Genomic DNA, 26,280 nt, shown 5'->3' with positions numbered 1-26,280 from the left:
TATACAAATTGTAATACTACTTGATATCATTATTTGTAGGGCTTCAAAAAGTTGGGATGAGATTCAGTATCTCATTGTGCATGTCCCATGCTTATATCTATTATTTTAAAAATATTTTTTTTATAAAAATGAAATTTATTAATACTATGAATTATATTTAATTTTTATTTCAAAAGTTAATTTTTTAAGAAAGTATATACCATGATTTTGAATTTATCAACCTATTACTAGCTAATAAAAATGAAATTAAATGACAAAAAATAATTGTATACCCTAGATTGATGGAATAAACCTTAGTTAAGAATCACAAAATTAAACTAAAACATATAAAGTTGATATTGAAGAAAAATATATATATAAAATAAACAAAATTAAAAGTGGAACATAAAGTGTGTTACATTGAATCTCATTTCCAAAAAGTTGTACTTCCTCCGTCCAACCAGTGGCGGATTCAGAAATTTGCAATTGGGGATGCAAATTTCATAAAATGGAAACATCTTCTCTCATAAAAAGTTATGGACTCCACCACTTTATATTACTTTTATTTTCTAATCATTTTAATTTTTAATAAGTGTGTGAACAATAATGAGTCATTATCAATGAAACATAGGGAATAATATTTAATTTTATGGTAGTGCCTTTTCCATTCATTAGCTATATATGTTTTGTAAAGCTGTATATTAGTTATAGATTAAACCATTTTGATTGTATAAATAAAATAACGAGAACTGTGCGTCATCATCACTCAAAATTCAAATCGATCGGGTTTTCAATTTTATGTTTCTTTGTGTCAAGTAGTGAATGAGCTGGAGATTCCTATTCTCAATGAATTAACATAATTAATAATAACACAGTCAATTAATCTTCTGATTCTATATATACAATATGGAGAAATGTGATTTAATATCAATCATCACTTAATCATTTTTTCATAGTAATTTCAGGAAATTATACGATAAATCAATATATATAGGAGTACTAGTAATGGCTGAATCTGCTTGCCCAATGAATGGTGGTGACGGCACGTATAGCTACAGCAAGAACTCCACTTGGCAGGTGAAGTAGTTATTCCATTTAATTTCATTTTCAGTTCTTCAATTGATTGATTTACAAAATTATCCATTTTTCTTGAATTCTATAGTAAATTTCTTTTCCATTTTATATCGTATTTCTGCAGAGATCTGGTGCAAGTGCTGTGAAGGATTTAATAAATGAGGCGTTGATGGAGAATCTTGAGATAGACAAGCTGTTATGTGGTTCGACGAGATTCGCCGTCGCCGATTTAGGTTGTTCGGTGGGGCCCAACACATTCTACTGCATGGAATCCATCATCGAAGCCGTACAGCAAAAGTCGTCTCCTAAAAAACTGGAATTCCAAGTGTTGTTCAACGATAAGATCGGCAACGACTTCAACACCCTCTTCGCCTCTCTTCCTCAGGAAAGGAACTACTTTGCGGCGGCGGTGGCGGGTTCCTTCTACGGCAGATTGTTCCCTTCTTCCTCCATCCACATCGCCTATTCCTCGGCCGCACTCCACTGGTTGTCGAAGGTGCCGGAGGAAGGATCTCCGGCGTGGAACGCAGGTAAAATCCACTACAACGGCGCGTCCGACGCGGTGGTGAGGGCGTATGAAGAGCAGTTCGAGGAAGAGATGGAGATATTCTTGAGATGCAGAGCTGAGGAGATAGTGGCGGGAGGGATTATGGTGATTAACATGCCTGGTGTGCCTCACAGAGATGTTCCACATCGTGCTGCCGTCATGCTTAGTTTTATTGAGTCCATCCTCATCGACATGGTGAAAGAGGTATGTACATCTACTAGCTACTACCTTCATTTCTTATTGGGTTAACTGCATCAAAATACCTGACTTTTTTCCAAAATTTTATTTTTGACAAACTTTTTAATTGTAGCAAAAATTTTAGCTACGTTTCAATTTATTGCAATGTCCGTCCCGCGTATATTTTTGGCCAAATCCATGCTGAGGTGGACCTCCGTAAAGCTTAGGTGGCATGTCGTGCCGGGTAATGGAAGATTGTCGTCTCAAATCCATTGCAATAAATTGAAACGTAGCTAAAATAAATTGGCCGGAAATGAATGGTTTTGGCCGGAAATATACGCGGGACGGACATTGCAATAAATTGAAACGTAGTTAAAATTTTTGCTACAATTAAAAAGTTTGTCAAAAAATCAAATTTTGGAAAAATGTAAGGTATTTTGATGCAATTAACCCTTTCTTATTTTAATTAATTTCTTCGCCTACTTCCACTTATATTGTTATAATTGTGTTGTGGCTGTGGGGTATAGGCTTGGAATAAATTAAGGCAAAGGGAAACATCGTTATAATTTAACCAGGGGGCTTAGCCCACTGGCCACCAGGTCCTCACTTAAGTGAAGTGACCCGGGTTCGATCCCTCTTGGGAGCGAATTGGAGATTGGAGATATAAGGTGGATTTGGTGAATGGGAGAGATAAGGTGGTTCTTGGAGTGGATGGGGAACTAACTACTAACATCTAACATGACTTTGCCCGATCAAAAAAAAAAAAACATCGTTATAATTTTATATGGGTTGGAATATTGATGGTTTTCGACTAAAGTGGAGGCCAGTGTTAAGAATTCTCGTGTTAAAAACCGTAAAGAAAGATTTTAACTTTCCGGGTTAAATTGTAATAGGTACCCATTTTAAAAAATAAAATTTAAAAAATATATATCTTTTACAAAATATATAAATTATATAATTATTTAGGATTTTGTTTTTATGTCCAATACCTAGTGTATTTTGTACTGATCGAGTATATCAAACTTTAGTGCATTTTCAAAAAAGTTCTCGATCATTAATGCTAGATTGCTCGACTCACAATGGTGTATTGACTCAACTCGCAAAGATCGAGCATTAATGTATTTATCATAAATAGACTATTGCTCCACATACTCTACATAAAAACTTTAAATTGATGTCTATCAAATTAATCTGTCCCTCTTAAACATCTAGTCTACATAAAAACTTTAAATTGATGATTGAGCTTTTGAATTTCACAGTCTATATAAGTTGTTCTTTGGTGGTGTTAATTTCGTTGCTGGAAATCCGACAACTGAGTAATATGCCGATCACGTCACGCGAGAATTAGTGGCAGAGTTAGAGGTCCAAATTAGTTCAAATTGCAATTCCAGATATTAGATGGCAAAATTGATATATAAGGACAATCGAAATTATGATTTTCAAAAGTCTCGATCAATTTTTAATTTCGATGTAGGATAAATGTCCAAAACATAACTTCAAATTCGTGTGAAAATATTTCAGGAGAGACGAATTTGGTATTAATTAAATGTATTGATATATAGTGCTAAGTTTAATATTAAAGATTTAATTTGCAATTATCCCTTCAATAATATTGGATACGAATCTGTGCGCAGAGAGTTGTAGAGCAAGAGCAGATGGACTCGTTCAACATTCCTATTATATTTCCTTGTATAGAGACAATGAGAAGAGTGGTAGAGAAAAATGGAAGTTTCGAAAATGTGAAAATGGAAATGGTGGATGGCAGGGCCCATGCGGAGGCTGAGAGTGTAGTTATGCACCTTAGAGCAGCAATGGAAATGACTATAGCCAATCACTTTGGAAATGAGATTATGGAACAACTTTTCGTGAGGGCCATGCAACGCAAGCTTCACTTCACTCAAATCTTGGGAGGGACTTCATCTCCAGCTGGTATCTTTGTTGTGCTCAAGCGCAAATAATAGTATTTCCTACTCCATCTTCTATTTCAAGTAGTGTTTTGTTTTTCAATGGATATGTCTCACATTTGATGACATCATTTATATTAGAATGTTATAAACTAGAGATGAGGAGAAGAAAAGAGTATGGAGCAGGGGCGGATATCATTAGAGGGGGAGGCTAAATTTGTTGAATTATGGCGTCCGAAAATATTTGTATGGAGGTTTGAGGGCAGGAGACTCCAAAGCAATTTTTTTTTAGCATTCTCTACTATTCATTTTTATGTATTTCTTTAACAATCACTTAATATAAAAAATAGTTGTTCGTAATTCATTTAACTCAACATCAAGTACATTGAAAACATTTATAGACATGCTTTATGCTTCTTCTTTTTTCATTTAAAAAAAATGTTTCATCTTCTAAATAAATAAACTAATTTTCATTATTAATAGTTCGTAATTTTACTTTAACTTGAGGATTAACCTAATTTCAACATTAAAAATTAACTAAGAAAGAAAAATAGGATAAAAATAACATACACTACAAAAAAAGCGCTGATTACCGACGGCTAAATGCCGTCGGTAAAAAAAGACGGCCGCCGGTAAATAGTGTTACCGGCGGCGATAACGGCGGCAATCTCCCGCCGCTAAACGGTTCGTCGGCAACGACAATAACGGCGGCGAACATCCGCCGTCGGCAGTTAACGGCGGCGCTGCCGCCGGAATTGTCGCCGTTAAACGGCGGAGCCTAGCCGGAGAAATAGCGGCGGCAGACACCGCCGCTAGTTACCGAGGGCTATCTTGCCGTCGGTAGAGAGCCACTGGAGTCCGGCTGACCTTGCCGGAAAACTACCGACGGCGATTACCGCCGCTAACTAGCGGCGGCGAATCGCCGTCGGTAAAAATCTACCGCCGGCCGGTGTTCACGCCGGAGGATGGCCGGGTATTTACCGAGGGGAAATTGCCGTCGGTAACTACCGACGGCGTTTTGCCCACGGTAATATTTTTTATTTTATTTTATTTTTTATTTTATTTATTTATTTATTTATTTATTTATTTATTTATTTATTTATTTTATTGTATATTGTATATCCACAATTTATTTCCGTATTTATACGGTATTGCATACTTTAGACGAACTTCCCAGTCGGCGACCCGACTTCCCAGTGGGTCACCCATCTTGCTTGTGCTATGTGTCAAGCACGCTTAACTTTGAAATTCTTTTCGAGTGATCACCAGTACAGAACACTCGTATTATTGATATATCTACATCTATTAATTCATTTAAATGCTATATACTCACTCATATAATTATAATCTTTGAATATGTGGAGATAATACCTTAAATATGTTGTTAATTAGTGAGCGAGTTCGTTTCGGTCCTTATTTTTATCGTCGGTAAAATATTTAATTAATATTTAATAATTAATTAATTAATTAATTAATTTTTTTTTTTTTTTAACATTAATACACCAAAAGTGTTTTAATTTGGTTATTATAATGTGATTTGAATTTATTTGTTTATGTTAAATGCAATCATCATCATCATTGCCATAAATATATAAAACATTTATAGTTTTAATAATTAAAGCACTTGAAATATATAGTTCAATAAAACATAAATTTGAAAAGAAAGTGCAAATGTAATTTTGTTTGAAAACATAAACATAAGTCTAAGCATCATCATCATCATCATCATCGGCATCAGGGTGTGGAGGTGGCGGAGCATTATACATCCTCATAAACGCCTCCAATTGAGCCACGCGGTCCTGCATCTGTTGGCGTTCTGCTTGCTCTGCCGCCATGCGCTCCTCTATCTGTTGGCGTTGTGCTTGCTCTGCCGCCAATCGCTCCTCCAGCGTGGAGATCCGTGTCTCATAAAGCTGCTGAGACACCGCAGAAGTGCCCGTGCTGCGGATAGACCCCCTACTAGCCTGACTCTGCCCGGCACTCCCGACGCCGTAGATCCGTGACCTATCAATTTGCACCACCTCCAAATACACCTCGTCTAGCCGCTCCTGTCGTCCTGTGGCAGCGGCCAGTCGATGAACCTCGGCCTAATACATACATAACAATGCATAATTGTTAGAAAATAAATACATTCACTAAATATTTGAATAAACTTAAACACTTACGTCAATTCTAGCATCTCTCTCCGACGTATAACTTCCGTCGGCGTACGTGTGGAGGCGGAGGAAGGTGGCATAGTTCGGTGCATCCTGGGGAGTACCAGGATCCAAGCTCTGTATATGCATTTATATAAGATAAATAAGTTATATTAGTCAATATATTAATTTAATTTATATACTTAATTATTTGTTAATTACATACCATATACTGCTGCAGGATACGAGTCGACTGGGACCCGCCCACGTGCCTACTGATCCATGTACCCTCCCCATCGGGCTCGGACATCCGGTTGGCACGAGCTCGAGTTGAAACAGCCTTAACCTCGGGCTGATGCCAGTAATCCCGGAGTCCAGTCCAGAAATCGGGAGTCATCCAGGCGGGCCTAGACATCTCTCTCCCTTGGCTGATACACTGCTTGAGAGTTGTCTTGTAGTCGCTCATCATGTCGGAGTACCTTTTGCGGGCTTTTGTCTCCCACATGATCCTCACGTCATGCTCATCATCGGGCTGCCACGTAAACTCTTTCTGTTGAAAGAAAGAGAATTAATTTAATATCAAACATTTTAACAATTTAATATGATATATTTATATGTATTATAAATTTAATTGTACCTGTAATTCATCAAAAAATTTATCCTTCATCGCCGGGGGCGTCAACTTCCATGTGTACCCGCCTGGGTTTTCAAACATCTTAAATGTGCACGTGCAAGCTTTGGACAGGCCAGTGGGCTCCAACAAAACACTGTGTACAAGTAATTGATTAACTTAATCATGGTGTACGAGAAACAATAATTTTAACTAATGTACTTACCCAGTCTCAGGATGCCTCTGAAATACCGTCCTCCCATCAGGTGCCTTAACCTCTCTCTCTCTGATAGCGGCAGCTGTAGGGCCCCTAGGCCTTCTAGCCCGTGAACTACTAGAAGCCTGGGGAGTCTCGGGAGTCCCAGAAATATGCGTCCCAGACCCATCAGATGTATCTGCTGTAGCTTCTGGCGCATTAACGCCAGATCGCCTCCCAAATCCCAACAAACCTCGAGAGGTAGACATGATGCCTGTTGCATACAATTAAATTAACAAATATATAGCGACACATAACATTAACAGTAACAAACAAACATAACAAATTTGCAATCAAATTCAACCAAAATGTGCATTTACATTTATTCATAAGCATCACTACTATCATCATCACTATCGTTAGATGTCAACGGGGAATCATCGTCTTCTGCTTCATCGTCATCTTCAATCTCAACGACTCCACCGAGGGGATGAAGGAGAAGTGGTTGTTCAATGCCTACACTTGTGTGAGTAGGCATAATAGTAACCACTTCTTCTTGAAATGGTTGATCTAATGTTGATGTAGATGCTGCAGTAGACACTTCAACCTTAGATCTTGCGTTGACTTTGCATGCTGACCACCAATTTTTCTTTGATTGGTTCGTACTGGGATAGGGACAGTAAAACACTTGAACTACTTGACTCGCCAAAACAAAGGGATCATACTTCTTATATCTTCGTGTGTGGTTCAGTGAAACTAACTTGAAGTCTGTATCAATAGAAGTTCCCTGAGCCGACAAGTCAAACCATTCACAGTTGAACAAGACTATCTGCTTAATTGGATACCCCGGATACTCCAGCACGCAAACCTCTTGCAGACGCCCATAAAAGTCTAGCACATCTCTATCACTACCATAGACCGAACCTTTTATGCAAACGCCACTGTTCACAGTCGCACTCTCTCTATCATGATCAGTTGTGTGAAACCTGTAGCCATTCACGAAATAGCCGGAGTATGTTTCAATCTCCCTTAATGGTCCAGCTGCAAGCGATCTAATATAAGGGTTCAACTCGTCGTTACAAGGACGACAAACCTGTTTCACACAAATATCATTTAAGTTTGCTAGCCAATTTTAGAGTAAGTAAATGTATATTTAACATAAATTTATCGTCTCTTACGTAATGGTTAAACCACAGAATAAACTCGTTGTGAAACGCGACTTCAAACTCTGCATCAGTCATGTAAGGATTTGCATATCGTTTTTCCTCCTTGAAGATCCTTGGATACAAAGAATCAAATAAATATGTTAACACCTATATATGATGAACACTTCTTATACGTAAATTGAACGAGAATACTCACTTGCTATATGTCTCTGCAACCTCTGCACAATTGCTCAAAATATACATGTGTGCAGCATGCCATTCGCGCTCATCCATGTATCTCTTCGTCCCTCGGCCAAGTGAACGCCCAATAGGTTTGAATATGGCGAGACAAAGAGGATCATCATTTTCAGCAACGGGCATCTCAATATTGCGAGGCAAAGTTGTCCACTTTGTAGATATTTGATCTTCAAAGTAAAACGAAGAGAAGGTTGACATTTCTGCAAGTAAGTATGCATTGGCGATGGACGCCTCAACCTTGGCTTTGTTTTTTATATGATTTTTTAATGTCCTCAAATATCTTTCAAAAGGATACATCCACCGATATTGCACTGGACCAGCCAATCGTGCCTCATCTGCCAAATGAACTGGTAGGTGCTCCATTGAATCAAATAAACTAGGCGGGAAGATACGCTCAAGTTTGCAAAGAGTAACAGCTATCTTCTCACTCAGTATTCTCATGTCATATATGGCCACGTTGCGGGATGTTAATTCTCTGAAGAAGAAACTTAACTCTGTAATTGCCTCCCAAACATTCTTAGGAAGAAGTTCTTTAAATGCAACAGGCAGAAGGATTTGCATGAACACGTGACAGTCGTGACTTTTCATGTTGTGCATCTTCAGGGCGTTCATGTCAACGAAGTCTTCGGTAACCTTCACGAAGCCTAACCCCTCGATTTGATTCAAGATTTGTATTCCTGATCTTTGTTCTGGTGGACCAACATTGCATGTCTTATTCCTCAAGAATGAAGTTTTGTTTCTCCTAAACACATGGTTAGGAGGTAAGAACTTCCGATGATTATCAAACCACGATTGTTTTCCACTCATCGGCAAAGTGAATGCTTCTGTATTCTCCATGCAATGTGGACATGCCAATTTCCCAGCTGTACCCCACCCAGACAACATAGCGTACGCTGGAAAATCACTGATAGTCCATATCAGAGCTGCTCGCATCTGGAAATTTTGCTTCAACGATATGTCGTAAGTGTTCACACCAACCTCCCACAGAGATTTTAACTCGTGTATCAATGGCTGTAAGAATACGTCCAACTTCATCTTTGGGTTTGATGGGCCAGGCACGAGGACTGTGAGGAACATGAATTGTTCTTTCATGCACAACCACGGAGGCAGGTTATACGGCGTGACAATAACTGGCCAAGAAGAATATTGACGCCCTGATTGTGCAAATGGGGCAAAACCATCTGTAGAGAGGCCCAATCTCACATTTCTGATCTCATCGGCGAATCCAGGAAAGACTGAATTCAAATGTTTCCATGCCGGAGAGTCGGCCGGGTGGCGCATTATCCCATCGTCTGTGGAGGTCGCATGCCACCGCATATGTTCAGCAGTTGCAGGAGATGCAAACAATCTCTGCAATCGGGGCGTCAAGGGAAAATAGTGCATCTGTTTAGCGGGCACTTGTTTCTTTCTGCGACTCCCAGATGCACGCAAGCTGTCCTTATATCGTGATTGGTCACAGAACATACAACTATGTAGCTCACTAGTTTCCCCCCAATACAACATGCAGTTATTAACACAGCAATCGATCTTCTCTACTGGCAAACCCAAACCACGTAGATTTCCCCGTGACAGCGGTGCTTCCCCGTGACAAACCCAAACTTTGTAATTCAGGACAAATCCACGCCTACTAACATGTTCTCTGACCGTAGGTACATCTAAATACGCTTGATTCTTGCACTTCTTACACGGGCACCTAATGTTACCTTGTCCGTCTGTGTACGCCGTTTGATTGAACGCCCACTCAAGGAAAAACTCAAGCCCCGTTTCAAATGCGGTACGATCATTGTATCTCGCGTACATCCACGTACGATTATCACTCATTCTTGCAAATTCTAATTGAAAAAAACAAATAAAACATAATAAATTACTTGAAATCTAACAAAATTTCGACAGCATAACCCCACTATCCTAACTACCAAGTGCTCGACTCTACCAGCAACTATAGTGACCATAGTGGTCCTAATTTACTAAGCCTATACTAGGTCTACCCGACCCCCCAATGTCGAAGCAATAATACAATACAAATAAAAGCAATAAAAATCATGGTAATTAAATTAAAAACAATCATTTGTAGGGAGAAGATCCTTAAGAAATAATCAATTTCTATCCCAAAGGGAGAAGATCCTTAAGAAATTGATTAAATCTATCCCACAATATATATATATATATATATATATATATATATATATAATAATATAACATTTCATAAACACATAGCACATAACATTGAATTTAACAAAATTATCCAACATATATAAATTATTCTAACAAACAACTTAAACTAATTGATTAAAATTAATATAATTTAAAATTAATCATGCTTCATAATTTAAAATTAAACTAACAACATCATATATTAAATGGATTAATATAATTTAAAATTAATCATGCTTCATATAATTTAATTATAAACAAAATCTATTATAAATTAATTAACTATATATAACAAATAATTAAATCTATTTAATTAATATATAATTAAATACATAAATAAATTCATAATTAAATAATTAAATAAATAAATTAGAGAGCGTACGGTGGTGGTTTCCGGTGGGTGTCGTGAAGAAGGCGGTGAAACGAGGTCGTCGAACTACAATAAATAATATAAGTGAAATTATATAATTATATATATATAATTAAAATTAATTAGATATATATATATATATATATATATATATATATATATATATATATAGATCTAGAGAGAGAGAGAGAGAGAGAGAGAGAGATACCTGCTGGGTCGGCGGCGGCGGAGGCGGCGGCGAAGGAAGAGCAGCAGCAGCAGGGGAGGGGCTGGGGGGGTAGTTTCTGTGCTGCGTGGGGGGGTTGGTTGCGGCGCAGATACTGAAAAAATGGGCAAACCCGCTGCCCTATATTTTAAAGGTTACCGACGGCAAATGCCGCCGCTATCTAGCGGCGGGGATTTTGCCGCCGCTAAGTCTATAAATTTAATTAAATAATGCGTATTTTAACATTAACGGCGGCGACGCCGCCGTTACATACCGGCGGCGAGTTTGCCGTCGGTAACTGGCCGGTAATTTCGAAATTTCGGGTCGCCTGCAATGCCGCCGCCTTGCCGCCGTTATCTACCGACGGCAAAATCGCCGCCGGTAGTTTTCGCCGGTAAATACGCGCTTTTTTGTAGTGATAAATTTTACAAATCAATGTAAAATGTTAAGCAATTAGCATGGATACTATATATAGTTATTAAAACAATGTACTAGCCACACACACATATATATAAAATAAGTTATTTAGAAAAAACTCAAAAATTGGGAGATTCGCCACTTATGTGGAGAGAATAAATTTACAGGAGTGTATTATTGTGAGGACTAATGGTGCCTCCAACAAGAACTAGAATTCTAGCTTCTATAGTTTTCGAGATTAGATAAATTATCAACATATATTAGCCACCAATACATCAAATTTCAATATCATTTATAACATAAATCAATGTCATGTTTGCGTTATGCCCTAGCTACCTGCACCATATATATGCACATTTAAAGAATTTATTATGGGATTTATTACAATGACAAATCAAGTGATAAACTATTTTAATGACAGCTCTGTAGCTCTCCAACCGTGACATTTATATCTTCTTCGATTCACGCGCGCGAAGCGGATATATAGCCCTCCAACCTTGACATTATTATTCAATTCATTCATGCGGTTAAATAAGGATATATAAAGATATGCCACTAAAGATATGTCACTTTACTTTCGGCACGATTTTTAATGAGTGAAGTTGATAATGGAGTAAGGGTCCCACTTTAAATGTGAGTGGAATGGTATGAACCCTACTACTAAAAATGGATGTGGCATATTTTTTGTGGACGAACGAAAAAGGAAATCGTGGCATATATTTGGTGGACGGAGGGAAGTAGTACAATATAAGACAAGAGATAAACTAATTAATGAGAGAACGTCGGCATTATGATGTTGTATTGTATCACCAATAATCCAAAAAAATCGATTGAGATTCTCTGTTTCACTATTGTATCGCACCAGGCCCATTTTATTATTAATTCACCATTTTATAATTAGTTGGACAAAAAAATATTATTGTATAATAAATCATGATTATCTATCACTAAAATTAAAATTTGGACAGGATTACATACTCTACCTATGAATTATTAACTCTATAATAATCATTTAATAATTCAAACATTTTTGAAAATAAATAAAAAATAATTTAAAATTCTAACTAAATTAGTGAACTCTAGTCGATTTTAATAAGATCGTGCCATAACATAATACATTAATTGAAGAACACAAAAACTTGGGTGAGGTCAACCTCATACCATGAGACGGGTCAGGTCAGGTCGGGTCGGGGCGCGGGTTTGACGGGTCGGGTGGGTTTTGGGCGCGGGTCTAGGATACAAGAAATAAAGTACACATTCTCATTAATAAAAGTAATAATTATTGTGAACAAATGTAATAATTTAGAAACATTACATTTCATCATATCAATAGTTACTTTTCCTCAAGACAATGATTATTTGAATTATTATTTGATTATCTCATCATATCAATAGTTACTTTTCCTCAAGATAATAATTACTTAAATTATTATTTAATTTTTTTTCTATATTCTATTTATTTTCTCCGTTATTCAAAGTAATTGTTATTATAATGAAAAGTAATTATTGACATGAAGAAATGTAATGTTTTTAAATTATTACATTTGTTCACAATAATTGTTACTTTTATTAATGATAATGTGTACTTTATCCCAGACCCGAGTCCAAACCCGACCCGACCCGCGCCCCCGACCCGACCCGGCCCGTCTCATGCTATGAGGTCAACCTCACCCAAGACCTACTCATTGAAGAACTGTTTATTTTATTAAAAACTATAAAAAGTTAAAATAAAACACGACCAAAAAATGAGATTAAGAAACTAGTGTTTAATATTTTAAGTGTGGTAGGTAATAAAGTGTAAAAAAATTATTAGAGTTGTATTGTGTGAAAAAAGTATAGTAGGTAATAAAGTGAAAAAGTTATTAGAATTTTCATATAAGGAAATTTATCAAATTAGTTGAAACGGCTCAAAACGAAATACAAATTAAGTTAGTTGGGACAAAGTGAGTACTTTTTTTCCGCCAATTTGTTGATATTTTTCAATTACAACATCAATTGATGGCAATTATTTTAGAAGTTAAAAGAGATAAGAGTTGATGGCAATTATATATCAAACGTCCAATTGATGGTATTTTTCGCTAGAATTTGACATAAAATTATATATACATGTGTTGGTTATTGCGAAAATCGCAATTTAAAATGAGAATTGAGAATATTGCACTGACGTCTAGACTTACTGCATTTCAAAAAAATAAAAATTAAAAAAATTCGCTCTTTTTAGAATTCGAACTTAAGCGGTGCATTTATCCATCAAGATGGTGCATTCATTGATATTTTCATGATCAAAAAATTAAGAATGATTTTTCGTTCTCATTTGTACCTATATATATATATATATATATATATATATATATATATAGGGAGAGGTTCAAATAAGAACCACTAAATAAAATTGAACAGAGAACCATTTTAAACCATTCGATCATCAAGATCTACGGTGGATGCATCATCTTGATGGATGAATGCAGATCCTGGGTTCGAATCCTGAAGGGAGCAAAAAATTTATTATTTTCGGATGCATTAAATTTAATAGCGAATGCATTAATTTATATAGTAGATGCATTGATTTTAATGGTTCTTATGTTCTCACGATAAGTGTGGTTCTCACTATAACCGCACCCTATATATATATATATATATATATATATATATATATATATATATATATATATATAGGGTGTGGTTCTAGAGAGAACTACATTATTTGTGAGAACGGGAGAACCATCAAATCTAATGCATCCACTGTAAAATTAATGCATTCGCTGTTAAAATTAATGCACTAAAAAAAATAAAAAAAATGCTCCCTTCAGGATTCGAACCCAGGATCTGCATTCATCCAACAAGATGATGCATCCACCGTAGATCTTGATGATCGAATGGCTGTTATATATATATATATAATATTTATTTTTATTTATTAAAAATGTCACCTAATTTTAGGATTGTCGTGGGAGGAAGAGTGTTATTATAGAGTAGAACGCCAGTGCTTTAAACGTGGAGGTTAAACTCTTTACCATGCAACAGAATCAAATTATAATATATTATTTAGAGATCGTAATCAAATGATAGTATATTTTTTTAGAGATCAGAATCAAATCATCATATTGCCACCTTTTTGATTTTATAAATAGAATATCGAGAAATGAGATTTGTACAACTTGAGGTTCATCATCACTCAAATTAAAGGGGTTAATTTTCATTTTCTTTCTGTTTTTGTCATACAGATTTCAGGAGAACATCATAAACAGAGGATTAATAATGGGTGAATCTTGTCCAATGAATGGCGGTGACGGTACATATAGCTACGCCAAGAACTCCACTGGGCAGGTAGCTCTTCTATTATTCTGAATTAGTTATTACAACAGAAAATTAATCCATTGTCTTTGTAATTTTTGATTCATTAGCTAGTATGATATCTGCAGAGAGATGTGGCACGTGCTGTGGAGGATGCAATAAAGGAGGCAGTGATGGATAATCTTGATTTAGACAAGTTGCTGTGTGGTTCGACCAGATTCGCCGTCGCCGACTTAGGATGTTCGGTGGGGCCCAACACATTCTACTCCATGGAAACCATCATCAAAACCGTGCAACAAAAGTCGTCCACTAACAACCTCGAATTCCAAGTGTTGTTCAATGATCAGATCGGCAACGACTTCAACACCCTCTTCGCCTCTCTTCCTCAAGGGAGGAGCTACTTTGCGGCGGCGGTGGCGGGCTCTTTCCACGGCAGATTATTCCCTTCTTCTTCTTCCATCCACATCGCATATTCCTCTATCGCGATGCATTGGCTGTCCAAGTTGCCGGAGGGGGTGGCGGTGAAAGGCTCTCCGGCGTGGAATGCCGGAAAAATCCACTACATGGGCGCCTCCGACGCGGTGGTGAAAGCTTATGCAGATCGATTCGAGGAAGATATGGAGATATTCTTGAGAGCTAGAGCTCAAGAGATTGTAGCGGGAGGAATGGTAGTGACTCTTCTTCCCGGTGTACCTAATCCAGATATTCAGCACTATGCCGCCGTAGCGCTTAACTTTTTCGAGTCCATCCTCATCGACATGGTTAAAGAGGTATTTTTAATTATCATAAAGATCAGGATCTTTATTCTTTATACCATTTATGGCAATTATTATGATTGTGATGTGCAGGGAGTTTTAGCGCAAGAGGAAATGGACTCGTTCAACGTTCCTAGTTTTTTTAGTTGCATAGAGGATATGAGGAGAGTGGTTGAGAAAAATGCAAGTTTCGAAATAGTGAAGATGGAAATGGTGGATGTAACGATCAATGCGGATGCTGAGACTGTTGAGCTTTCCACATCATGTGGACCCCACTTTTGACAAATGTGAATCAACTTTTGACATTTGCAGTCTTCTTCAACAATTTGCTGCAGCCCACCAAATTGGAAGAGCAAAGCAGCAAACTTCAACAAACAACAGCTCAACTTTCCTATAAATAGAGCTATGTATTCGGCAAATGTAGAAGTGCAGAGTGCGAGAGAAAAGTGAGGCAAAACAAGAGAGAGTTTGGTGAGTGCATTTTGAGAGAAGAAAATTGTGAGGAAAAATTATAGGATTTTTCATCTCTCTTAAAATAGTAGCTCAGTCCTCTTGTGTTTTCCAAGTTATTAAACTTGAGATTTGTGTTTCCCCTATTTTGTGTAGGGAGAATTTTTTGTAAGCCTACTATATACATAGTGGAAGATTTTTAGACTATGGTCTCGTGGTTTTTCCCAATTTGGGTTTTCCACGTAAAAATTCTTGTCTCATATTTTCTTATATTTTGCACCAAATATTTTTCTTGGTTTGGATCCCATTTTGTAATCCAGCAAGAGGGAAAAGAATTATCCTGGTTCCGCTGTGCAAGTGTCATTTATTTTTGACACTCGTGAATATTTATTCACCACTTTTCCCAACAAGTGGTATCAGAGCCACTTTGGTTCTGAGGCGGATTAAAAATGGAGGAATCGTCGTCGCTTGGTGGTATGTTCAAATTGAACGGATCAAATTACTCAATTTGGAAGCCAAGCATGTTGGATCTTCTCTATTGTAAGGATCTCTATTTGCCCTTACATGGAGATGATGCCAAACCAAAGGATATGAGTGATGATGAATGGGTCATCATGCACAGAAAAACAGTTGGTTACGTCCGGCGCTTCATTGAACACAGTATTTTTCATCATTTTGCTAATGAGGAAAAAGCTGACGTTCTTTGGAAGAAAATGGAAGCTATGTTTGAAAGGAAAAATGCTTTAAACAAAGCTTCCATCATCAGAAAAATCGTTCGCTTGCGATATGCGGAGGGTGCCAACATGACGGAGCACCTCAATGCATACCAGGGTCTTATCAACCAATCCACCAACATGAAGATTTCTCTTGATGATGAAGTCGTAGCTTTATTGCTACTCAGTTCGTTGCCGGACAGTTGGGACACTCTTGTAGTGTCAATCAGCAACTCGGCTCCAGGTGGAGCACTGACCTTGCAGATGGTCAAAGATTGTCTTCTTAATGAAGAATCCAGAAGAAAAGATCAAGAACGTTCTTCTGAGACAAAGGCGATGATTGCTGAAAACGGAGATCGAGGGAGAAGTAAAAGTAAAGGCTCTCAATACTCGAGAGATAAATCCAGGGGGAAGTCTAAACCCAGAAAAGACTTCAAATGCCATTATTGCGGTGGTCCAAACCACTATGAGAGAGACTGCAGAAAGAAGAAAAGAGATCAAGCGCGTGGAAATAATGAAAATGCTGAGAAAGACACAACAGCAGTTGCAACTGATGGCGATGTTGTCGTAGTTTGCGATGATGCTCTTGTGAGTTCGTCATGCCAACAAACAGACTGGATCGTTGATTCGGGTGCATCATATCACATTTCACCACATCGTGATATGTTTGCATCCTACACCGGTGGCAGCTTTGGCAAAGTCAGAATGGCCAATCATGGTGTGACAGAAGTTGCTGGTATAGGAGACATTGTCCTGCTTACTAACACTGGATGTAAGCTTATCTTAAAAGATGTCCGACATGTTCCTGATATCAGACTCAATATTATTTCCACTGGCAAGCTCGACGATGATGGTTACATCAACCATTTCGGCGAAGGAAAATGGAAGCTAATCAAAGGCTCTCTAATTGCAGCAAAGGGTAGAAAGCAAAATTCTCTCTACATGATGCATGCAACGTTGTCCAATGGAGAGGTGAATGCAGTCGTCAAAAATTCCTCCATTGAGATATGGCATAAGAGGCTAGGGCATCTGAGCCAGAAAGGTCTGGAGATCTTGGCTAGAAGAAGCCTCATCCCTGAGGTTAAAGGAATGCACTTGGAAACCTGTGTTGATTGTTTGGCCGGAAAACAACACAGAGTTGCATTCAAGAGCTTCTCTCCCTCAAGAAGAGCTCAACCTCTTGATTTGGTGCACACAGATTTGTGCTACATGAAAGACAGAACTCTTGGTGGCGCACTATATTTCGTCACTTTCATTGACGATTTTTCGAGAAAAGTCTGGTGTTTTGCTTTGAAAACCAAAGACCAAACGTTGGAGGTCTTTAAGAATTTTCAAGCAAAAGTCGAGAGACAAACGGGAAGGAAACTGAAGTGTGTTCGTGCAGACAACGGCGGTGAGTACCAAGGCCCGTTTGAGCAACACTGCAGGAACCATGGTATCAAGCTTGAGAAAAGCGTCCCAAAGACCCCTCAACATAATGGCGTGGCAGAAAGGATGAACAGAACAATTTGTGAAAGAATCAAATGCATGCTGTCGCACTCCAAACTGCCAAAATCCTTTTGGGGTGAAGCTATGAGGACCGCAGTTGACTTGATCAACCTTTCTCCATCAACTCCTCTGGGTGGTGACATTCCAGATAGAGTTTGGTCCGGGAAAGACGTGTCTTACAAACACTTGAGAGTGTTTGGCTGCAGGGCTTTTGTTCACATTCCAAAAGATGAGAGATCCAAGCTTGATGATAAAACCAAACCATGTATCTTCTTGGGATACGCTCATGAAGAGTTTGGTTATAGATTATGGGACCCAGTTAACAGGAAAGTCATCAGAAGTAGGGATGTTGTATTCCTTGAAGATCAAGTTCCTGATGATGCGAAAGAAAAGCCTGAATCTAATTCAGAAGTTCCTGTCAACTTAGATCCAGTTCCTTCACCGACACTCCAGAATTACGGGGGAGATACCCAATCGGAGCATGGTGATCCGGTTGATGATGAAGCAGGTGACGATCAGACTCCACCTGTACAAGATGATGTCCCTCCAGTCAGAAGGTCTACCAGAGAAAGACAACCTTCTACCAGATATAGCCCACATGAGTATGTAATGCTCACTGATGAAGGAGAGCCACAGAGTTTTGTAGAAGCCATGGCGCATGACCAAAAGGAGAAGTGGTTAGAAGCCATGAAGGAGGAGATGAACTCCTTAGTTGAAAATCACACCTATGACTTAGTGAAGTTGCCAGCCGGCAAGAGATCGCTGAAAAACAAGTGGGTCTACAGATTAAAGGCTGAGGAGAATAGCTCACAACCAAGGTACAAGGCGAGACTGGTTGTGAAGGGTTTCAGTCAGAAAAAGGGTGTTGATTTTGAAGAGATTTTCTCACCAGTGGTGAAGATGTCTTCAATCAGAGTGGTGCTCGCGATTGCTGCCAGTTTGGACCTGGAGATCGAGCAACTTGATGTGAAGACTGCATTTCTACATGGAGATTTAGACAAAGAAATCTACATGGACCAGCCTGAAGGTTTCAAAGTCAAAGGAAAAGAGAACCTTGTATGCAGGTTGAAGAAGAGCTTGTACGGCCTGAAACAAGCTCCCAGACTATGGTACATGAAGTTTGAGTCCTTCATGTCAACCCATGGCTACAACAAGACCACCTCAGATCACTGTGTTTTCTTCAAGAAGTTCACAGGAGGTGATTTTATCATATTGTCAGTCTACGTTGACGACATGCTAATTGTAGGCCATGATGCCAGCAAAATTGATAAGCTGAAGAAAGAGCTAAGCAAGTCTTTTGCGATGAAAGACTTAGGCGCAGCTAAGCAGATCCTTGGAATGAAGATCTTCAGGGACAGGAAGAGCAAGAAGCTCTGGTTATCTCAAGAACAATATATTGAGAAAGTTCTTGAAAGATTTAGAATGAGCAAGTCGAAGCCAGTCGCCACTCCACTTGCGGGTCATATGAAGCTAAGCTCAGCACAATGCCCGACAAGTGAGACAGAAAAGAAAGAACTGCAAAAGATTCCATATGCTTCTGCGGTGGGGAGTCTAATGTATGCTATGATATGCACTAGACCTGACGTCGCTCACGCAGTTGGTGTGGTAAGTCGATTTCTCTCAAACCCAGGAAAAGAGCATTGGACAGCAGTGAAATGGATATTTCGGTACTTGAGAGGTACTTCTAAACTTTGTCTGAAGTTTGGTGATAACCATATTCTACTTGAAGGATATGTGGATGCAGACATGGCTGGTGACATAGATTCCAGGAAATCCACATCTGGATACCTGATGAGACTTGCAAGGGGAGCTATCTCGTGGCAATCGAAACTTCAAAAATGCGTGGCATTATCCACAACGGAAGCTGAGTACATTGCTGTGACGGAAGCTTGCAAAGAGGTGTTGTGGTTGAAGAAGTTTCTACAAGAGTTGGGCTTGAAGCAAGAGAAGTATGTGCTTTACTGCGACAGTCAAAGCGCAATTCACTTGAGTAAGAATTCGAGTTTTCACTCAAGAACGAAACATATTGATGTGAGATATCACTGGATTCGAGATGTACTTGAAAGAAAACTAATGCAGCTCGAGAAGATCCACACCGATGAGAATGGTGCAGATATGTTTACCAAGTCCTTACCCCGAGATAAGTTTGAAATCTGCAAACGTGAAGCAGGTCTAGTTGAATCTCCACATGACGTGGAGGGGGAGAATTGTTGAGCTTTCCACATCATGTGGACCCCACTTTTGACAAATGTGAATCAACTTTTGACATTTGCAGTCTTCTTCAACAATTTGCTGCAGCCCACCAAATTGGAAGAGCAAAGCAGCAAACTTCAACAAACAACAGCTCAACTTTCCTATAAATAGAGCTATGTATTCGGCAAATGTAGAAGTGCAGAGTGCGAGAGAAAAGTGAGGCAAAACAAGAGAGAGTTTGGTGAGTGCATTTTGAGAGAAGAAAATTGTGAGGAAAAATTATAGGATTTTTCATCTCTCTTAAAATAGTAGCTCAGTCCTCTTGTGTTTTCCAAGTTATTAAACTTGAGATTTGTGTTTCCCCTATTTTGTGTAGGGAGAATTTTTTGTAAGCCTACTATATACATAGTGGAAGATTTCTAGACTACGGTCTCGTGGTTTTTCCCAATTTGGGTTTTCCACGTAAAAATTCTTGTCTCATATTTTCTTATATTTTGCACCAAATATTTTTCTTGGTTTGGATCCCATTTTGTAATCCAGCAAGAGGGAAAAGAATTATCCTGGTTCCGCTGTGCAAGTGTCATTTATTTTTGACACTCGTGAATATTTATTCACCACTTTTCCCAACAGAGACGAAAGTAAGGCACCTCAGAGCATCAACGGAAGGGACAATGGTGAATCACTTTGGGAAAGAGATAGTGGAACAAGTTTTCGAGAGGGCTATGCAACAGAAGCTCCACTTCACTCACATGTTGGATTCAATGGGGGACAAAGTGTTTGGTGGTATGCTCTTTGCAGTGCTCAACCGCAAATAACTCTACCAATCCATCTTCTATTGTGAAAAACGCACTCCAAACCAAAGAGTCGCGATTTGATGTGTCTCAGACTCGAGATCTGTTAGTTAGCAGAATATGTTCTGTTAAGGTAAGCGTGTTTTTTCCTTCAACATATTATCCTTCCTTTTAGTTGTGTAATGTAATGTGTAAAGGGCACGTCACATGTATGTTGTGAGTGCGTCGAATCATCAAATGTATCACTGCAATAAAACAATGGTAATATAAATTGGTTTTTTTTACTGCACTAATCACTTGTTTCGTAGCTAGTGATCTTGAAGAGGTGAAAGAAAAAGGCCCTTATAGAAATCGATTAAAATTTGTGAAGAAAAGCCGATGAGCGCGAAGGCTGGATGGTGTGCCCATACCGTCTGCGATGTACGAATATTGGTTTTTAATCGATTTCATAGGTTCTACGGGAGAAAAAAAATAGTGTTATAAATACATTTTGGAGTCCTACGAAAGCTGTTTTTTAATAAAAATAAAATCTAATCAATAATAAAAATAATAAATAACGAATATTAAACTCATACAACCAATTATCACCAACATTCATTATAAACATCTATAATGTTTTGCACCAAATTTAAATATAAATCTAATAACTTTTTAAAGTTTAATTAACAAGAAGTACCAAAATTAAGTTACAAAGATGTAAAGCATCAACTTTTCAACGATTATATATGGCATTTTTCCTTAACCATGAAAGCTAGCCACTGCCCCGCCCATCGACTCCCCCATATAAGAATCTTTTATGCTCCTGGTACTCTTCCTGTGCTGAAATTCAAGTGATAAAGGCAAAATTGAGATTAACAAACATAGATATCAAAACGACCAAACTAACTCATGTTCGTCTGCAATCACTCAACTCCAAACATCCGAAAGTGAGAGAATAACAAACATAGACATCAAAAGTAACAAACTACCATAAAATCGTATGAATGGCTATATGCGGCCTGCGCGAGATAGTTGACCGTACAGGGCCCGGAAAAATAGAGGTACCCAAAAATAATTTTTTAAATAAATATGTTGAGTCCCAAATTTCGAGTGTATTTGGTTCGAGATACAAGCATATGTAATAAACGAATTCAATTGAGAATTAAACAAGATTTGATCGAGTATATTTAGGCACGATTGGGTCCTACCGAGCTGTTGGTGCAATTTATATAATTTTTAAATTTCTAATTTAATTTTTTTTAATTATTATAATTCGCAAATTTAAATTTAATAAAAAATTTATTTTAAATTTAAATTTTAAAAATTAGATGAAAAATCTATAAAGTCTATATAGAGATGGGTCAGCGGTGGCCACTTTTTCAACTAAATCAAATTATAAGTAATATTTTTTTAAGAGATCAAATCAAATTATTGCCACTGGTCAAGGTTCATCATCACTCAAATTGAAGGGGTTTTTCATATTTTTTTTTCTTTTCTTTGTATGATACAGATTTCAGGAACAGATCATAAAACAGAGGACTAATAATGGCTGAATCTTGTCCAATGAATGGTGGCGACGGTACATATAGTTACGCTAAAAACTCTACTGGGCAGGTAGCTCTTCTATTATTCTGAATTAGTTAGTACAAAAAAGTAATCCATTTTTGTAATTTTTGATTCATTAGCTATATGATATCTGCAGAGAGAAGCGGCGCGTGTTGTGGAGGATGCACTAAGGGATGCAGTGATGGAGAATCTTGATTTAAGCAAATTGCTGTGTGGTTCCACCACGTTCGCCGTCGCCGATTTAGGATGTTCGGTGGGGCCCAACACATTCTACGCCATGGAAACCATCATCAAAGCCGTGCAACAAAAGTCGTGCTCTACCAACCTCGAATTCCAAGTGTTTTTCAATGATCGGATCGGCAACGACTTCAACACCCTCTTCGCCTCTCTTCCTCAGGAAAGGAACTACTTCGCGGCGGCGGCGGCGGGCTCCTTCTACGGCAGATTGTTCCCTTCTTCTTCCATCCACATCGCATATTCCTCTGTTGCGATGCACTGGCTGTCCAAGTTGCCGGAGGGGGTGGCGGTGAAAGGCTCTCCGGCGTGGAATGGCGGAAGAATCCACTACACGGGCGCCTCCGACGCGGTGGTGAATGTTGGTTATCCTTGACATCATCTAATGATACGCAGCGGAATATACATTCAAGGATTAGATCTAGATTTACAAATGCATCATGTGTAGAGATAAACACACAACGAAAAGATAACTTACTCGTTGTGTAGTAAGCGTACGTCTCGATTCTTGCCGTGAATCCACTACTAAGGTATCCACGTGTATGTCGATTCGATGCAGGAACGATTCCAAGTGCACGATTCAATCGTCAACAGCTAGGAAATCTCCGATTGAAACTATAGTGCTCTCTTAGTGTTTTGCCAAGCAAAAGCTCTAAGCTAATGTTTTGTATCTTATGATTTGTAAGGCCAAGCCCCTTATTTATAAGGAAGAAGACAATTCTAAATTGTCTTCTCTTCCTTAGTATTAGAATATATCAAATATATCCTAATCTAGTCCATAATATCTTTCAATCTCCCACTTGGACTAGCATTAGATTAAACATCAAGCACTAACTTTGCACTCTTGAGCGAATCAACAATACACATAAAGTGTGACCCTTTAGGCCTCCATTATCGACGATAATCAAATTAAAGTCTACACAAAACTCCTAGACTGCGTTGTGTAGCGAACTCGATATATGAAGAACGTTTACGTGGATTCTGTAAACAAACCTTTATATGAAGTTTATGTAATATCCCTTCATTCACGAACCACTCGATTGAGCCTAGGATCTACCATGTGTCTATCCCAATAGCTCAATCATTTTATCTCATCTTTATTAAATGACCCTTCCGATCATATTCAATTATTCTAATTGAATATATCTTTGCATTGGCCAATGACTAACGGTCAAATAATATAGAGAATTTGAAGTGTTCTCTCGAAATTCAAATCGAGGAATGAATCCTATTCTTGGCTCAACTACCATTTCCATTTGCCTCATGATGTACCCAACACAAGCCGTATCTACCCCTTTGATGGAGTGCAAGCATTGTACTTGGTCAAAGCACACCACTCAACAAACAAAATGAGTATTGACCTCAAGTCAAAGGACTATTACATACTCCATACACTATTAAATCATAGATACTAGAACAAATGATTTAATAGCAGGGTATACCAATATTCTCCAAAATATCCATGTGTCCATCACGAGAATCAAATTACTCGTAGTTGTGAGATCAACTACATTCTCTAAGAATATGATGCAGACCACATGCTAACCTATCGCATGTCATCAATATCCCATTCTTGATGACCATTGGTTAGGGCATCTTTAGAATTACACTCAAACCATTAATGTCTCACATCATTAATAGTAGTGATAATTCAAGGGAACAAATAAAAGAATAAAGTCAAACAATAAAACCAAATATTCTAATAAATGCACTAGCCCATGAAATCAAATAACATATATAAATGTGATCAGGTAAGGATGTCTCAAATCAAATTGTTTCTAAGACATTCAAACCAAAACTCCCACTAAATTAAAGCCAACTTCCAACATGTCTAACACCCAAGCTCTCAAAATGTTTGTTGTGTTTTGCTATACACAACGGCTTGGTGAAAGGATCGGCTAAGTTATCATCAGTGGGTATTCTTTCTAATTTCACATCGCCTCTTTCAATTATTTCTCTGATCAGATGATATCTTCGGGGAATGTGCTTGTTTCTATTCGTGGGTCTTGGTTCCTTTGCTTGCGCAACTGCACCAGTGTTGTCACAATACAACGGTATTGCACAATTGGTACTTGGAATGACACCCAGTTCTTTCACGAATTCTAACAGAGCCACAGCTTCCTTGGCAGCTTCAGATGCAGCAATATACTCGGCTTCGGTGGTGGAGTCGGCAGTAGTGCTTTGTTTGGAACTATTCCAACTAACTGCTCCACCATTGAGGATGAAGACATAGCCAGACTATGACTTATAGTCATCATGGTTTGTTTGGAAGCTAGCATCAGTATACCCAGTAACTGATAACTCTGGCTGTCCACCATAGACTAAGAAGTATTCTTTAGTCCTTCTAAGGTACTTTAGAATAGTCTTGACAGTTCTCCAATGTACCTCACCGGGATTTTGCTGAAATCTGCCTGTCATGCTAAGCGCATATGCCACATCTGGCCTAGTAGATGTCATGGCATACATTATCGATCCTATAGCAGAAGCATGTGGGATCCTTTTCATGTATTCAATCTCTTGGTCACTAGAAGGGCAACCCTTCTTAGACAAGATAATACCATGTCCCATAGGAAGAAATCCTTTCTTGGAATTTTCCATTGAGAAGCGCTTTAGCAATTTGTCTATGTAGGTGGATTGTGATAATCCCAACAATCTATTAGGTCTATCCCGATAGATCTTTATCCCAAGGATATAGGAAGCATCACCTAGGTCCTTCATCATGAAGGAGCTAGCCAACCAATCTTTCACGGATTGCATCATGGAATGATCACTACCCATAATCAAAATGTCATCAACATATATGATAAGGTAGACAATGTTCCCATCTTTGCGTTTACTATAAACACATGGATCCTCTTTGCTTCTGACAAAATCAAACGATTTGATAGCTCTGTCAAAGCAAATATTCCAACTCCTAGAAGCTTGCTTAAGTCCATAAATGGACTTCTTTAGCCTACATACTGCATTCGGCCTTTCTTTGGATACAAAACCTTCAGGTTGAGTCATATAGACTTCCTCTTCAAGTTCTCCATTGAGAAACGCGGTTTTGACATCCATTTGCCAAATGTCAAAGTTATAATATGCAGCTATAGCAAGTAAAATCCTAATGGACTTGATCTATGCAATTGGTGAAAAGGTTTCGTCATAATCAATGCCCTCGCGTTGACTATAACCCTTTGCCACCAACCTAGCCTTGTAGGTTCGTACTATGCCATCTGCATCTCTCTTCTTTTTGAAGATCCATTTGCAGCCTATGGGATATTTCCCATCTGGCAAATCAACTAGTTCCCAGACTAGATTGAAGTACATCGAGTCCATTTCGGAAATTAAGGCTTCTAGCCACTTCTCCGAGTCGGTGCCCGACACCGCTTCGGTATAGGTCTTAGGTTCATCATCATCTGAATCAACTCCATCATCTTGGTTCTCAACCAATAGATTAAGTCTTTCAGGTGCTCGACGATTCCTACGAGGCCTATGGAGTTGTTCTTGCGTTTGTTTGGGTTGTATATTCTGAATGTGAGCAGGTTCCTCTGTGTTGAATGTTTCAACAGTTTCGGAATTTTCAGGGACATCCTCAAGATTTTCTTGAGGTGGTGGTGACACAACTATTGTATCATCATGTCTTTGATGTATCTCATTGTCTTGA

General features: G+C 38.3%; 3 protein-coding genes across 3 annotated transcripts; all 3 read left to right on the top strand.

Annotated features, from left to right (window-relative positions):
* The first annotated feature begins 709 nt into the window (after positions 1–709).
* LOC130985699 (loganic acid O-methyltransferase-like) lies at positions 710–3,962 on the top strand. Its single transcript, XM_057908790.1, has 3 exons — positions 710–1,056; positions 1,178–1,804; positions 3,412–3,962. Exons 1-3 carry the CDS (start codon positions 985–987, stop codon positions 3,733–3,735), a joined length of 1,023 nt encoding a protein of 340 aa, XP_057764773.1. The 5' UTR covers positions 710–984; the 3' UTR covers positions 3,736–3,962.
* A 10,325-nt stretch (positions 3,963–14,287) lies between these two features.
* On the top strand, positions 14,288–21,148 carry LOC130985682 (loganic acid O-methyltransferase-like). The gene is made up of 4 exons (XM_057908769.1): positions 14,288–14,498; positions 14,594–15,235; positions 15,314–15,465; positions 20,699–21,148. The coding sequence occupies exons 1-4, from the start codon at positions 14,430–14,432 to the stop codon at positions 20,877–20,879; spliced, it is 1,044 nt and encodes a 347-aa protein (XP_057764752.1). The 5' UTR covers positions 14,288–14,429; the 3' UTR covers positions 20,880–21,148.
* A 1,055-nt stretch (positions 21,149–22,203) lies between these two features.
* On the top strand, positions 22,204–23,010 carry LOC131008679 (loganic acid O-methyltransferase-like). The gene is made up of 2 exons (XM_057935659.1): positions 22,204–22,448; positions 22,537–23,010. The coding sequence occupies exons 1-2, from the start codon at positions 22,380–22,382 to the stop codon at positions 23,008–23,010; spliced, it is 543 nt and encodes a 180-aa protein (XP_057791642.1). The 5' UTR covers positions 22,204–22,379.
* Positions 23,011–26,280: the final 3,270 nt, after the last annotated feature.

The sequence above is a fragment of the Salvia miltiorrhiza genome, chromosome 1 (assembly GCF_028751815.1).
Source record: "Salvia miltiorrhiza cultivar Shanhuang (shh) chromosome 1, IMPLAD_Smil_shh, whole genome shotgun sequence".
In the NCBI taxonomy this organism is placed as follows: Eukaryota; Viridiplantae; Streptophyta; class Magnoliopsida; order Lamiales; family Lamiaceae; genus Salvia; species Salvia miltiorrhiza.
The sequence above is the reverse complement of the archived record's forward strand: the minus strand, read 5'-3'. Positions and strand labels throughout refer to the sequence as shown.

Excerpts from the sequence above, each read along its gene's own strand:
- LOC130985699 (XM_057908790.1), top strand. The coding sequence starts at position 985 with ATGGCTGAATCTGCTTGCCCAATGAATGGTGGTGACGGCACGTATAGC. Across the intron at positions 1,057-1,177 it reads GCAAGAACTCCACTTGGCAG|AGATCTGGTGCAAGTGCTGT; the intron begins GTGAAGTAGTTA and ends GTATTTCTGCAG. Across the intron at positions 1,805-3,411 it reads TCATCGACATGGTGAAAGAG|AGAGTTGTAGAGCAAGAGCA; the intron begins GTATGTACATCT and ends ATCTGTGCGCAG.
- LOC130985682 (XM_057908769.1), top strand. The coding sequence starts at position 14,430 with ATGGGTGAATCTTGTCCAATGAATGGCGGTGACGGTACATATAGCTAC. Across the intron at positions 14,499-14,593 it reads CCAAGAACTCCACTGGGCAG|AGAGATGTGGCACGTGCTGT; the intron begins GTAGCTCTTCTA and ends TGATATCTGCAG. Across the intron at positions 15,466-20,698 it reads ATCAATGCGGATGCTGAGAC|GAAAGTAAGGCACCTCAGAG; the intron begins TGTTGAGCTTTC and ends CCCAACAGAGAC.
- LOC131008679 (XM_057935659.1), top strand. The coding sequence starts at position 22,380 with ATGGCTGAATCTTGTCCAATGAATGGTGGCGACGGTACATATAGTTAC. Across the intron at positions 22,449-22,536 it reads CTAAAAACTCTACTGGGCAG|AGAGAAGCGGCGCGTGTTGT; the intron begins GTAGCTCTTCTA and ends TGATATCTGCAG.